The sequence below is a fragment of the Bombina bombina genome, chromosome 7 (genome assembly GCF_027579735.1).
Source record: "Bombina bombina isolate aBomBom1 chromosome 7, aBomBom1.pri, whole genome shotgun sequence".
Classification (NCBI taxonomy): Eukaryota; Metazoa; Chordata; class Amphibia; order Anura; family Bombinatoridae; genus Bombina; species Bombina bombina.
The window spans coordinates 80,797,566-80,814,506 of record NC_069505.1 but is presented as its reverse complement, the minus strand read 5'-3'; the positions used below and the strand labels follow the sequence as shown (position 1 = coordinate 80,814,506).

Below are 16,941 nucleotides of genomic sequence, written 5' to 3'. Positions count from 1 at the left end.
TGGAAGAGGGGCGGGGCCAGAGGGTGGTTGTTTGTGAATGCAGCGATTACCAGTACCGCTTTAGTGCTACACTGTTTGATCCTTTCTTGGCTGATACATTACGTCTAAACTCACTTAGGAATGATACTAAAGGGCCATGATACCCAAATGTTGAAACACTTGAAAGTGATGCAGCATAGCTGTAAAAAGCTGACTAGAAAATATCACCTGAACATCTCTATGTAAAAAAGAAAGATATTTTACCTCAAAAATCCCTCAGCAGCCACATCCCATTGTAAAGAACTTCTAGGCAGCAAATGATTATATCTGTCCCGGGACAGGCAAGGGAGTGAGCCTCATGCACAATTATGTTATTTCCCTATTCAGTTTAAGGAAGTTTACTATGAAATCTCATGAGAGTTAAGTCAAATCTCATGAGATCACAGTAAAAGAGTTCATGACCTCAGCACTGCTGATGCTGATTGGCTGCTGTTCATTTCTTCAAAAAAATTTTTACCTGCAGCTGGGCATAACTTTTTACACAGAACTTACTCTGCTGAGCTGAGGAAATTGTGAGGTAAAATATCTTCCTTTTTTACATAGAGATGCTCAGGTGATATTTTCCTGTCTGCTTTTTACAGTTATACTGCATCAGTTTCAAGTCATTTAGCATATGAGTATCACGTCCCTTTAAATACAAAAGATGTGCTACATTAATTAATTAATAGATGACTTTGATGTGAGAAAGACTGTGTATGGCTATGATACAGGATATGTGTGTGCTTGTACTTAGAGATTTGAATTAGGGAACTGAGCTAGAAATCGTCTGACTGTGTTTAATCACAGCAGTACGCAGCAGGACGACGCCTTTGAGCGCATAGACTGTCTGACATCTGAATGAATGATTGTTTTTTCTCGCAAGCCCTAATACACTCAATATACCATTCACACCTTTCCCTCTGGCTACATGGCCCTTTGTTTTTAATTTTGTGTTGGGATAAAGATCAAATTAAGAGGTGGTTGTGATATTACCCACCTTCCTATATTCCCAATTATAGATACTGTCACGCTTGTATATATGTTCAATAAAGTGTTATATTTTTAACCATATTTCTAAGAATATATAGTGTCTAATTCAGCACAAATCCTCTCATCTCCCTAAACACCAATAATACAATACTGTGCATGAAGAGGACAGGAGTGGTCTGGGTCTGACAGTGCTGCCCCTTGTGAAGTACTGCCTGGGGGTCCATTGGACCCACTTGGTCCTATGGTTCAGCCGTCCCTGGTTGGGAGGTTGCTATGCCTAACATTTAAACTTGAACGTCCCCAAATCTCAGAAGGTGTCAGCTATTTTGAATTTGCAAGGTAGTGCATTCTTCTGAATATCCAGTGCTCTATGTAGAGCAAGGAGAGAAGGAGAATAAAGATAGAAATAGTCAGTGTAAGAACAGATGATAATTGTATTGTCTAAAACCACCCCCAGCATAGAACTATCAATGCAACTATTGTCCTACCTCAAAGTTTTCCATTTCCAGGATGTGCTTCTCAAACCAATTTCTTCCTGAACCAGCAGTCCATTAAATATTAGTATTTTCTCTCCGCTATGCATGTAGCCACAATCTTAGGGTCAGCTCTAGGTAATATAGACACACAAAAATATAATCATTTGATGCCCCTTTCCTTTCGCTCGTTAGCCTCATATAAAGTAAATACATTATAAAATAGGTAGCTTTCTACTATAGGATCAGTTTATTTTGTAAACTGTTGAGTATCTTTCAGTTATTAGATGTCCATACAAAGTTGTTGTAGCTTTATACCTCGGTGTCTCTTATTTCCTGTTCTGGTGATCATCATACATCAATTAAATATTACTGGAAATTACATCCCCAAGACATTAACCCATATTATACCCAGGCCCAATTAAAGAAAACATTATGCAAAAAATGGCTTAGTATGAGTGAGTACCAGTCAACACATTAGATTTGCATAATCAACAAATGCAAGATAACAAGACAATGCAATAGCACTTAGTCTGAACTTCAAATGAGTAGTAGTTTTTTTTTCTGACAATTTTAAAAGTTATGTCTGTTTCCACTCCCCCTGTGCCATGTGACAGCCATCAGCCAATCACAAATGCGTACACGTACCATGTGACATCCATCAGCCAATCACATACGCATACACATTTATTCTTGCACATGCTCAGTAGGAGCTGGTAATTTGAAAAGTGTAATTTGATAATGGAAGTAAATTGGAAAGTTGTTTAAAATTGCATGCTCTATCTGAATAGTGAAAGTCTAATTTTGACTTGAGTGTCCCTTTAAGTTGATAGGCGTCGATGCCCCTAGATAACTGGTTTCCAGGTAAAATAACCTTGTTAACTAATAACCTGTGTTCTAGCTCTGGTACCCTCAAAATCTAGCCTGTTAGGGAGGCCTTGAGGAGAGGTTTGAAAATCAGTGCCCTAGACCTCCCCAGGGGGATGTCAGAGCATATAAGGGGAGGCGCAGGAGCAGTGACACTTTTCACTGTCCTATGGTAACCACAAGAAGCAAGGTGGGAGAAAGGCAGTAAGGGTGAAATTGCTCAGACACTGCGTTGGTTTTGTTGTCTTGATCAGTAATTTGCGTTAAACACAGGAGTACTAAAGTGCAAATTGAAACATTAGTAAAGCACTCTTTTGAGAATCAGCTTGAGAGCTGTATGTGAACCCTGGATCAGATGTTAATTCCCCAAATCAAAATAAAAAAGAAATATTACATTTTTTTTAAAGATATAAAAAAGAAAACATCTATTACGAGGTGGCACTGTCTTGTAAATTTAGTCAGAGGGGAGGACCACCACCTAACACTTTGAAAACTCATGCACTGGATCAATGGCCAACCCTCTCCTGAAAGTGTATAGCTCAAGCTGTTTTGTGTAACCTGATGAGCACATTCGGAATCCTTAAAGGGAAATTATACACTAGATTTTTCTTTGCATAAATGTTTTGTAGAAGATGATCCATTTATATAGCTTATACAGCTTCTTTTTTCTTTTTCAAATGTATGGTTTTGATTATTTTTAAATAATATTGCGCTGATTTTCAAACTCCTAACCAAGCCCCAAAGTTTTAGGAGAATACTGATGTATACCTACTCCAGCTTGCTTTTGTTTGTGTAAAGAGTCTTTTCATATGCAGAGGAAGGGGGAGTGGGGAGTGGGGAGTGTCTTTCCTTTTTTTGGCTATAGAACCACTTTCAGTGAATGTTCCAGCTAACATTTTTAACTGTGCTAAACCTGGAGCTTCTAAGTAAGTTTTTAAATTGTTTTATACTGTTTTTTTAGATCAGTATCTGTGCATTGTATTCTTTGTAGTAGTGTCTATTAGATGCAGTTATAAGAAAATTGGTTTTCAGTCCCTTTAATACTTTTATCATTTAACTTACATTTTATATGATGTTTGTCTTCTAGATTAGTGAATGTTATCATCTGCTGGATATGGTGTCTGAATCCTGCCTAGTACCCAAAGCTCTGTTTGTGAATATGTGTCAGAAAGACATGCAGACCTGTGATACTCCAGGATACAAGACCTGTGCGTGCCCCACTCTCTCACAATACTCCATACAATGTGCCATGCTTAACCAGCCTATAAACAACTGGAGAAGAAATAAACTGTGTGGTGAGTCAATTCTTCTTCACAAGGTCTAGAAGCTTATAAAATAATGTATTCTAACCTTAAAGGGACACTGAACCCAATTTTTTACTTTCATGATTCAGATAGAGCAGGCAATTTTAAGCAACTTTCTAATTTACTCCTATTATCAATTTTTCTTCGTTCTCTTGCTATCTTTATTTTAAAAGCAGGAATGTAAATCTTAGCACCCAACCCATTTTAGGTTCAGCACCATGGATAGCGCTTGCTTATTGGAGTCTTACATTTACCCACCAATAAGCAAGCATAACCTATGTTCTTAACCAAAAATAGGCCGGCTCCGTCCTATGCATCACATTCCTGCTTTTTAAATAAAGATACCAAGAGAACAAAGAAAAATTAATAATAGGAGTAAATTTGAAAGTTACTTAAAATTGCATGCTAAATCTGAATCATGAAAGAAAAAAAATGGATTTAGCGTCCCTTTAAAGACAATGGATTGGATATTGATACTATTATGTATTATTTTTTTCAGTGGCTAAAAATCTTTACAGATACATTTGTTTTAGTCAATTTGCTAACGTAAAAGAGTGACTCATGGGTATGGGTGCTAAGACAACTTGGTGGCGCTGGTACACCAGTTCTTCACCCTTTCTAATTTTAAATTTGATATTTAAAGGAAAGTTCAATAAAACATAAAATATTCTATGCATGGTAAGCTTATACTGATGATGACCCCACAAATATGTTAAACACATAGCTAAAACCCAGCTTAGCAGCGACAAACCATTGCCACAAATTGACAGCCATGTTCATATGTCTAATGTGAGTTGACAAAGGAATTTCAAACTCATAGATCTGTGGGCTTTCAATGTTAGTTGAAACTTTCATGATTCAGACATAGCATGTCATTTTAAACAACTTAATTCTCCTCTTATCCTTTGTTGAAAACCATACCTGGATAGGCACTGGTACAACAATACACTGCACATATATGCCTCCCGTCATTGGCTCACCCAATGTGTTCAGCAAGCTCCCAGTAGTACAAAACTGCTCCTTCAACAACGGATAAGAAGAGAATTAAGCAAAATTTGATCAATTAAAGGGAAAGTCTACACCAGAATTTTTATTGTTTAAAAATATAGATAATCCCCTTATTACCCATTCCCCAGTTTTGCATAACCAACACAGTTATAATAATACACATTTTACCTCTGTGATTATCTGTCTAAGCCTCTGCAGACTGATCCCTTTTTTCAGTTCTTTTGACAGACTTGCATTTTAGCTAATCAGTGCTCACTCCTAGGTAACTCCACGTGCATGAGCACAATGTTATCTGTATGGCACACAAGAACTAACGCCCTTTAGTGGTGAAAAACTGTCAAAATGCATTTAGATAAGAGGCGGCCTTCAAAAGCTAAGACATTAGCATATGAATTACCTAAGTTTAGCTTTCAACTAAGAATACCAAAAGAACAAATAAAAACGGATGATAAAAGAAAATTGGAAAGTTGTTTAAAATGACATGCCCTATCTGAATCACGAAAGTTTACTGTTTACTTGACTGTCCCTTTAAGTAAATAGCAGAGCTGTTTAAAGGGGAGATGAAACCCAATTTTTTCACATATAGAATATAATTTAGAAAAAAGTTTCCAATGTTATCAAATTTGCTTTGTTCTCATGTTATCCTTTGTTGAAGAGATACCTGGATAGGTAGCGTGCACATGCCTGAAGCACTACATGACAGGAAATAGCGCTGCCATCTAGTTCTCTTGCTAATGTATAACAATGTTGCAAGACTACTGCCAAATAGTGCTGCAGACACGTGCACACTCGTGAGCTTACGTTCCTGCTTTTCAACAAAGGATAACACTGAAAAAAAAGAGTATCTAAACTACTAACAGAAACTTGACCTTAAACGCTAAATACATCTTATAAACATAGTATTGAGGTTATTCCCCACCTCCCTCTAGTCATGAGTGCCGCCATTTTGAAATCTACCTTCCACTGCATTCCAGCGCTGACCTGTTTGCACGTGCGCTGTAACTCTCCTACAGATTATGGAACCTACGTTCCATAATGGCCTCACCCATGATTAGAGGAAGGTGCATAAAATGTATTTAGTGTCCTTTTAAATAGCATTAGAGGTGTTTCAAGGCGACATTTAGCTACTGGGAGCCCACCAAGTGTAGCACTGTCAATAGTATAAAATAATATGAGATGTTAACATATGTGCCCTTAGCAGAAGTGGGTGTCTGCTCTATAAAAAGACTGTGCAACCTATAGGTGACTGGGCACAGGTGGTAGGTGATATCCCCTAAAAACTCAACCTTAGGGCCCACCCTTAATCCCACCATTTATAGTTTTCACAACTGAGTAGTCATTTTATTCCCTTGGTTGCCAGTAACACATGGGCACACACACAGCCATGATTTAACACCCATGGCTGCCTGTAACAGAAAATACACAGTGTTACTTCTTTTCTTGCGCATATTTGTGATAACTAGAGGCATAGGAAGCCCTTTACATTTAGCTGACATTTAAGTGACCAGTATTTTTGCATACATTTTACCGGACAGCCTGCCAAAATACTGGACTGTCCAGTTAAATGCTGGACCCCTGGTAACCCTATGTCTAAGTGACAGCTCACAATCCTCACAAGAAAGATGTATACCAGTAAATACAGTGCCTCCCAGGGTATATAACGGATGGACATATGCTGTGTGATCGAAAACAATTCAACATGAAGACATAAGATATCAGTAGCGCCAAAATGTTGCAGCATGACTCAGACGCAAATACTCAGAACTATTCATTTGACGTTCTATTTCAGCACATCTAGTACATATTCCCACTGCAGAACTATTCATATGACGTTCTATTTCAGCACATCTAGTACATATTCCCACTGCAGAACTATTCATATGACGTTCTATTTCAGCACATCTAGTACATATTCCCACTGCAGAACTATTCATATGACGTTCTATTTCAGCACATCTAGTACATATTCCCACTGCAGAACTATTCATATGACGTTCTATTTCAGCACATCTAGTACATATTCCCACTGCAGAACTATTCATATGACGTTCTATTTCAGCACATCTAGTACATATTCCCACTGCAGAACTATTCATATGACGTTCTATTTCAGCACATCTAGTACATATTCCCACTGCAGAACTATTCATATGACGTTCTATTTCAGCACATCTAGTACATATTCCCACTGCAGAACTATTCATATGACGTTCTATTTCAGCACATCTAGTACATATTCCCACTGCAGAACTATTCATATGACGTTCTATTTCAGCACATCTAGTACATATTCCCACTGCAGAAATGTAAACTGATATATAATGAAATGTATTTTGGGTTATCAACTATGTCACTTTAAGCACATAGTTAGCCTTAACTATCATTTTCCATATAATTTACTGCTTTGTCTGGTTTCAGTTACTGTGACAGACTATTATGTTACTGTATTTCACAATGGGTCATTTTATTAAACATTTCTTGGACATACTTTTGTTACTGCTAATCCTTCAAATCCATTACTAATTGAAATAGCCATTGTGGAAGTGCAGGTATAGATTCCCATGGCTAATATATTGTTTTTTTATGGAGCCTCTCCAAAGCAATACGTTATCACTGGCTCAGTGGTAGTCGTGTCCTAGGCAAGGGTTAAACGAAGGGTTGTTTCAGGATTAGGTAACATTAAATGATTTGGAAACGTTAGTAAGAAGACACTTTTGAGGATATGGGTATTTTTAGAAATAGAGACCCATAGACTGATTCAGAAACCTTAAAAAGAATTGTATATGTTAATATTATTCTTCATGAACCAAACACATCCAAGTGAATAAAAGCTTTTTACATTTAAAACAGAGGTTATAAAGATTTAGAAATCTAGGATCATGGAAAAAGGAATCTCAATAAAGACAAACATATAAGCGGTTTGGAAATAATTGCACTGGCGTTATCTGTAAAATGCTGTATATGGTACATAAAGTGACATACAATTCCATAGTCTACCATTATATATTCTATTCATTATATCAATTTATATTAAAGGGACATTCCAGTCAAAATATAAATGCACATAGATTTATTGCATCTTTGAATAGAAACATATTTGTAATATACATGTACTGGCAAAAATGCTTCTATTAAGAGTTATCACTGTTTTAGTGTTAACATTTTTCTCTGCATGTGCATGTGAAGAGTAGCTAGATATTGTCACTGCACTCACATTTTAAATAATGCAGCTGATCAGATCATCAGTGGGGCTTGTATCATGTCAGCAATTAACAAATTGAGTCATTACCAAATGGTACAAGCACCGTAGGCTCTCTGAACAAGTGTTGTGTTTAAAATGCTGGTGCACGGTGCATACTTAAATACACTTTTGAAACAGGTATAGCTTTTATTAGAAGCATTTTTGCTAATACATGAATATTACAAAATTGCTTCTATTTAATACCGAAATGCACCCATGTGGTTTCCAATTTTAGCTGGAATATCCCTTTAAGTTCTTATGCTATTATTTTGTATTAGCTCTTCTGCTTAGTGGAAAATGTTCTTTTTTTTGTTTTAGCCTTGGAGAAGTGCCCGGCCAACCAGATCTACAAAGAGTGTGGAGCTCCGTGTACACCAACTTGCTCTAACCCACTCTACACCTGCTCATCACACTGCGTGTATGGCTGCTTCTGCCCTCCAGGTAACACAAGAATGGCTGGTAGAACTCAACAGTGTAGCAGTGCAAATTATAGTGACTGTAATTATTGTATAGTTGTTGCGCGAAACGCGTCAGATAAGAGTTTACCTTTGCTGACCAAAGCCAGTATCCCAATAAATCAGTGGATATACTATGAGACTCAGCGTTTTCTTTTTCCTCATTTCCTATTTGTAAAGGGCTGCTAAATACCGTAGCACTAGGTACATCAATAGGGGTATATGATGGCACTGACTTATGGCATAAAATAATGCAGATACATAAAACAAACTAAACAAAACAAATAAAAGAGGAGGTGGTTCCGACTCTGAAGAGATTGTTCAGGTTGAAGATTGGCGAGACAAAGGGGTAAATTTATTAAAGTGCATGCGCAGCTTTCCAGCTACGTGGAAAAGGATTGCATATATGAGCCTTCTACCTCATATTTAAGAAGAAAAAACTGCTTCTTTTTTCCTCTCTGACACCTCAGAAGTGGCGAGATCAATCACCCCAACACTTACTTGTTCGGGGTGACTGACATAAACTGCTCTAGCGCAATTGATTGCACAAGAGCAGGGGATGGCATCGCATTGCACAAGAGAATTCATTTTGTTGTGCATTGCAGCCAGATAGGTTCACTACTTGCAAACTTGTCCATCTGCAGGGATGGTAAATTTCCCACTAAGTGTAGTGTAGCTCGTCACATGAAATGTAGTCAAGGCTGTGAGACAAAGCAGTTCAAGATTTATTGTTGTCAGAATGAATTGGAGAGCTGGTAAGATTCTTTTAATAAGTGGGTTTTAAAGAAAGCTTGAAGCTAATCAAAGTGGGACACTGTCTGATGGAGTGAAAAAAATAATTCCGAAACGAGGAGCATCATGGGTAAAGTTTTAGGGGCAGGAGAGGGAAGTTGTAAAGATAGCAGCGGATAGATGTAGGTTGGAAGTTGATTGAAGATATCGGTTTGGAAAGTATTAGAAAATAAGTGTGGAAATATAGTTGGCTGTTAATCTATTAAGAACTTTATAGGTTAGGGTCAATACTTTGAGCTGTATCCTAGGATATATGAGAAGCAAGTGTAGGACTTAGGTAGATACATCTAGAAGAGGGGTTCATCATAGGTTGTGGGGTGAGCTGAGAAGGACACTCAGGAGTAGGTTGAAGTAGTCAATATGATACAAGATGAGTAAGTGAATTCATATTTTCTTGGTGTCTTGGGTGAGGAAAAGTGTGTATTAGATAGGTGTGCATGGTAGTCTCTGGTTAGTGCTTGTATATATGGAGTAAAGGAGTTTTCAGAGTCAAGACAATGGACATGGGTTGAGTACAATGTTGAGTTTAGAAAGAGATGTATCTGATGAAGGGTGACAAAGTCAAAGAAACTAATCAAATGTTTTAGCATCATCAGACAATGCAATAAGTTAACTAGCAAATTTAAAACAATGTAAACTAATTTAGAATTGCTATATACATTACATGATTACATTATTTATGGGATATTCTCCCCCCTAGGCACTGTCCTTGATGACCTATCAAAGAACAACACCTGCATCCCCATCAGTGAATGTCCCTGTGCAATCAATGGCAAAATCTACTTCCCAGGACAACATTACCAATCTGACTGCAGCAACTGGTAAGTTGGGAAATGAAACTGGGAAATGGTCAATCTCATACAGTACATACGTAGGTCCCCATTCCAATCCATCAGAATATCTGTGTAAAAATATTGTATTTCAGCATGGAGATTGTATGTTCTGTTTTTCTAAGCCATTCCAATCCATAGAAGAGTATGAACTAGTAAAACCACTTACATTAGAATACAGTACAACAAAAACATAATCTAGTTAAATTAAAAAAACAACAAAATGCTATGGTTCATAGTTTAAAAACTAACCAGTGAACTGAGCATGCACAAAAAAAAACAATGGGAAAAAACAATGGGATACATCAATATAAGGATCAAAACAAGCTAAAAGATCAAGAGATCAAGGATATAGAATAAGAAAAGTCTGCAAATCATGAAAAAAACATGGCTGTGGGATGATCTGTGGGAGGAGCCACAACTAGAGAATGTGGAGCCATGAGTGTTCAGTGTTCTTGAGTGTGTGGGGTTGATTAGGCTGTGGGTGGGGTCAAATCATATCTTGAATGGAGTCTGGGCAGTCCCTAAGTTCACATTGGAAATGGGGCATATTTAAAGGGACACAGAACCCAAATTATTTATGTCATGATTTTGAAAGCACATGCAATTTTAAACAACTTTCAAATTTACTTCTATTATCTAATTTGTTTCATTCTCTTGATATCCATGGCATGGAACTTCCTATTACATATGAAGTCCTACAGCTTCCCCCTTTGACAAAGGCAAGGATCGTCCGGGGGGGGCATGCTTAGTAGTGTAGACCGTCTCTCATGAGCCAATCCCAGCCTTGAAATCAATTGCATAATTTCCTTTTTACTAATAGTGTTTATATCAGAACTTTGTTTCCGATGTGAAAACTATTGTTCCGCCACGAAGGGGTTAAAGTGTTATGAATTTTCGCCATGCTACGTTTTTATTCCTGTGTCTCTCTATTCAGAGCCATTCTCTTAATTAAACCAATTACATGTGCAGGATGATGAAGTTCTGCATTTTCTTGGAGCTTAAAGAGATAGAAAGGTCAAATTGAAACGTGCATGGGTGCATTTCAATTTTGAATAAAAGCATTTCTGCAATATACCTCCATTCGTCTAGTAAAAGTTATTACTATTTTTCTGTGGCATACACACATATGCTGTGAGGGTCTGTGCACCAGTATTCGAACTCGGAGAGCTGTCAGTGGTGTGCATTGTGCCTGTGAAGAGTTAATTTGTGTCACATAAGCCACTGCAGACTCTCTGAGAAGAAGTGGTGTTTGAATACTGGTACATGGGTATTCACTGCATATGTGCGTATGCCACTAAAAACAGTAATAATTATTAACAGAAGTATTTTTGCTAATGGAAGTATATTAGGAAAATGCTTCAATTTAAAACTGAAATGCTCCCATTGAGTCTACTCCAGAATTATCTTTGATTAAAAATATATATAATCCCTTTATTTACCATTCCCTCAGTTTTGCATAACCGACACTGTTATATTAATATACTTTTTACCTCTGTGATTACCTTGTATCTAAGCCTCTGCAGACTGCCCTCTTATTTCAGTTCTTTTCACAGACTTGCATTTTAGCCAATCACTGCTGACTCATGAATAACTCCACGGAAGTGAGTAGATTGTTATCTATATGACACACATGAACTATCGCCGTCTAGCTGTGAAAAACTGTCAAATGCACTGAGATAAGAGGCGGCCTTCAAGGGCTTAGAAATTAGCATATGATCAAAGAACACCAAAAGAACAAAGTAAATCTGATGATAAAAGTAAATTGGAAACATGTTTAAAATTGCATGCCCTATCCGAATCATGGATGTTTTATTTTGACTAGAAAGTCCCTTAATTTCAGTTTTTGTGGCACAGGAGATTGTCTGTGCAGCAGAAAATCCTTTGTAACTTGGAAGCAGTTGATGAAAGTTTTTGGCAGGACTTTTGTATGTATATCCAAACTTCTAAGCTGGGAGCTGTCAAAACAAATGTAACCATGCAACTTATTTGCATAAAAATAAATGTTTGAAAAGCATTTACAACCTGTCATTTTGTTAGAAAAGCATGCATTGTAGGGCTTGATACACACCCTTGAAAAGCTTTTAGAATATTGTTTATATTGCTACCTTTACAGTGTTCTAAGGACAGTTAGAACTAAACTCTTTAAACCAATCAGTTTGCAGCATGTAGGAGTGTTCCACATTCTACAGAGTGCACTTACAGTCTAGTTAGATTATAGAAAATAAAGCAAAGTAAATAATAAATGTGTATTGCAAAGTATTTGTAATCATCCATAATTACACAGTTTATTGGGAGATTACATAAGGAATTAAAGGCCTCATATAGTTCTATAACAACTACAGACAATCATAATTAACTCTCAACAAGAGAGAGTTGGCTAAAAGACAGTACAGGTCATGTTAATATCAAAATGAACTTTTCATCCTTAAAGGGACATGAAACCCCACATTTTTCATTTATGATTCAGATAGAGCAGTGATTTTCAACTAGTGTGCCATGAGAGATCGTCAGGTGTGCCACCGTGAATTGGTGCTTATCCTACACTGATTGTGAAACTCTTATATTGGTGCCCCCAAGGCTTAGGGACTTTAAAAGTAGGATCTCTTGGGCCCCAGTAGTTTCTGCTTTTGGGTTCAATACTTGTGCACTGCCTCTAGCTTTGGCAATACAGTTGTAGTTACTGTCATGCTAATACAGCTTAATTGAATTGACTAAATTGTTTATATATATATATATATATATATATATATATATATATATATATATATATATATATATATATATATATATATATGAAGTATTAGACTACAATGTGTGATTTTGTAAAATTTTGGGATGGTGGTGTGCCACAGGATTTTTTAATGTTAAAAAATGTGCCGTGGCAAAAAAAAGGTTGAAAATCACTGAGATAGAGAATACAATTTTAAACAACTTTCCAATTTACTTCTATCATTTAATTTGCTTCCTTCTTTTGTTATCCTTTGCTGAAAGGTTTATCTAGGCAACCTCAGAAGCAGCAGAGAACCTAGGTTCTAGCTGCTGATTGGTGGCTGCATATATATATTGATTGTGATTGGCTCACCAATGTGTTCAGTTAGAAACCATTAGTGCATTGCTGCTCCTTCAATAAATTATACCAAGATAATTAAACAAATTAGATAATAGAAGTAAATTAGAAAGTTGTTTAAAATTGTATTCTCTATTTGAATCATGAAAGACATTTTTTTGGTTTCATGTCCCTTTAAAGATAACCACAGATGGCAACATTCAGGACCTAGTACAAAAATCCCTGCTAAGCTGGTTGGGGTCCAGGCTTCATGGGGGGGGGCTACTATGGGTTTGTTGACAGATGCTTTTCCCCAAGCTCTTCGGCCCATTGTTCACCAGGAGGAGAACCCCAGGCCCAAACCTGGGGATGTGATACTCGCCTTAATGACCCTCACTCGCAATCTCTATCTGTAGCCAGGGCCCAGACCAACCACCTATCTAGGACGCAAACAACTACTACGGTTATTAAGGACCCCATATAATCTAAGTGTACACCATGACTATAATGCTAAATTGCTCGTTACAGACTTATCTCCTCCAGGTTAACTGACCCTATGGGAGCCAAAAACCCTAAAGTAACCCAATATGGGAGCCTTAAAGCATATTGCCTGACATCACATCAAGGGATGGTGGGAGGGACTACGGGGGGGGGGGGAGAAAACTCCAGGGAACAGAACACATAAAAGAGGCCAAGCTTGAGTGATCCCTGATTTTATAGCTAAGCAACCACCCATCCAACAACGTTGCAAACCTGACCTGGTCACATTTACTCAGAAGGCCTTAACCCTTACTTACATTTCAGGCTGAGGCCTTACATTGCCCTTTTAAGTTTAACGTCCCTTTAAGTAAAGCTATTTTGAAACAAACATGAAGTGTACAAATTGTTTGTTTGAAGCTTATGAGCTAATATGGATAAGCTTTTCTGTCGGGCAGTGGCACGCTCTCAAGAATATAAAAAATAAAATTTAAAGGGATATAAAACCCAATTTTTTTCTTTCATGATTCATATAAAGCATGCAATTTTAAGCAACTTTCTAATTTACTCCTATTATAAATTTGACTTTGTTCTCTTGGTATGCTTTGTTGAATGAGCAGCAATGCACTAGTGGTTGCTGACTGAACACATGAGTGAACCAATGACAATCAGTATATATATGCAGCGACCAATCAGCAGCTAGAACCTAGGTTCTTTGCTGCTCCTGAGCTTTCCTAGATAAACTTTTCAGCAAAGGATAATAAGAGAAGGAAGAAAAGTAAATAATAGAAGTATAATTGGAAAGTTGTTTAAAATTGTATTCTTTATCTGAATAATGAAAGAAAACATTTGGGTTTCATGTCCCTTTAAACACAGGCCCAATTAAAAAAATTATAATGATATTAAAATCCCTTTTTTTTTATTCAACAAAGAACCAAAATGTATTTTTAATGCACTCCATAAAAATAGAAAATAAAAGATAAAGCACTATAGCAAATAATAACCCCCAGGAAGAAAGGCTTTATTTAACGGATAAATCTGCTAACCAATTCCTCCCAGACTTTGTCTATAAACCTTCTTACAACCAGTTTAGAGTGTAAGCTCCGTGAGCCAGAGGCCTTATTGCTTATGACTAATAAAGACATGACGCTCTCCGCTGTAGTAAGTGCTGTGTACACTGTTGACGCACTATAAATACAAACAAAAATATCTATATACAATTAGCCGTGTCTGGGTTCAGTTACTGTGACAGCTTTGTTGCGCAATAAGTCATTATCCGCATAGCTTCCTGGATGTATCAGTGTCACCTATTGTGCCAGTAAAGTATGTTAATCTGATCACTACTTGATTAAACAGTGTTCCTGCCAGGTTGCAAGCGAGTTCCCATCATAAACATCTGTAGCTTTAATGCCATAAATGGCTGGACTGCTTGGCAAGCTGGGCCGTTATTGGGTTTCAAGACACCCAATGCTAAAATGTCTTCAGAAATAAAGTACAGTTATAACATTTAAAGGGGCAGTTTTTTTTAGAGGAGCCAATCAGAGCTTGTTACAGTAGTAGACACAGCTAGACACTATACACTATGTTAGTAAACTCTTCATTGTTATTCAGTACATATCATTTTTGCTGAAGCCAATTAGAGACAAATATGTAGCAGGGTTAGACTTATGCAGACTGCTATGAGCACTATCAGTTTTCAGAATTATAAAAAAAAAAAATCTTAAAGGGAGTGTCAAATCCAAAAAAAACTTTCATGATTCAGATAGGGCATGCAATTTTAAACGACTTTCCAATTTACTTTTATCACCAATTTTGCTTTGTTCTGTAGGTATTCATAGTTGAAAGCTAAACCTAGGAGGTTCATATGCTAATTTCTTAGACCTTGAAGGCCACCTCTAATCTAAATGCATTTTGATAGTTTTTCACCACTAGAGGGTGTTAGTTCACGTGTTTCATATAGATAACATTGAGCTCATACACGTGAATTTACCATGGAGTTAGCTTTGATTGGCTAAAATGCAAGTCTGTCAAAATAACTGAAATAAGGGGGCAGTCTGCTGAGGCTTAGATACAATATAATCACAGAGGTAAAATGTGTATAATTATAACTGTGTTGGTTATGCAAAACTGGTTAATTGGTAATTAAGGGATTATCTATCTTTTAAAACAACAAAAATTCTGGTGTTGACTGTCCCTTTAATTTTCAGGCTCGTTACCGGAAAATAGGGGTAAAATAAATAATGACTAAATAATAATTTCTACACATAATTTAAAATCTTACATTACACTCTCAGAGTGTTCACCGTCCCTTTTAAGATATGTGGCAATACAAGCGTGCCAGTGACTGTGCACTTAGTTATATTTGGTATCCTTTAGAAAGCTTTGCACTGTGATGTATTTAAACAACTTTTTTTAATAAAACAACAACACATTAAAGCAGATTAAGATGCACTATACGAATAAACATGCACTAAATTAGACCCAAAAGGCATTCAATTTAGGTCTTTGTTTAAAGGGACATTGAACACTAAATACATTTTATCAGCATAATAATGAGGATATTCCCAGCCTCTCTTTAGTCATGCATGCCGCCATTTTGAAATTTGCCTTTCACGGCATTCTAGTGATGACCTGTTTTGTACTGTTTAGCAACTCTCCTTCAGACACCTATAGTGTAAGCTCCAAAGTGGTGGCATTTATATTTAGAGGGAGGTGCATGAAATGAATTTGGTTATTAATGTCCCTTTAATTTAAAGGCATTTTGGATTGTTCTAGTTTATTTATTTATTTTAGATTTTTAAATAAAGGGAGCTATTAGTGTAAAAATAAAATACATTTTTTATACATTTCTGTTCTTTTACTATGTGGTTAACACTGCAAATGTTGTTGCTGTGTTATTCGTGCAAATAAGGATACAGCAGTTGAGCAAATAAGCAGAGAGGGGGCGATTTATCAAGCTGATGCGGACAGGGGTGCACATACGCGCCCCTGTCCGCCGCAGCCCGCCTCTATTTTGCGCTTGCATGAAATCCCGCCCCCTGCCCGCTCACAGCCAATCACGCGCAGACAGGAGCTATCAATCTCTCCGGGCAGACTAGACTACGGAGATTGAAATTCGCTACCTAAGAGGTGGCGAAAGGGTAGGGAAGCAGCGGTCTGATGACTGCTGCTTGTTAAATACGGTGTTCAGGTTCTCTTGTGAGAACCTGCAGTCGTAGGCAGGCAAAGCCTGCCGAAAGGGCTTTATAAATCGCCCTAATACATGTGTATGCTCCAATCAATGGCTGAATATTCATCTGTAGCAGAAAAGGGGTTGTACCAGGAGTGCAAGTGTGAAAAGCAAATTTTCTAATGCACTATTGCTTGCATATAACTTTGTGTTTAAATCCTGCAAAATGGTTAAACACATAGTTAAATTCCATGTCAGAGCAGCAATG

General features: G+C 37.2%; 1 protein-coding gene across 1 annotated transcript in view; it reads left to right on the top strand.

Moving 5' to 3' along the window:
- Positions 1 to 16,941, top strand: part of LOC128636233 (mucin-6-like) — a 114,232-nt gene that overhangs the window by 54,154 nt on the left and 43,137 nt on the right. Inside the window, 3 exon segments of the mRNA XM_053689271.1 lie at positions 3,436 to 3,643; positions 8,220 to 8,342; positions 9,849 to 9,969. Of these exon segments, the coding sequence (XP_053545246.1) occupies positions 3,436 to 3,643; positions 8,220 to 8,342; positions 9,849 to 9,969 (452 nt within the window).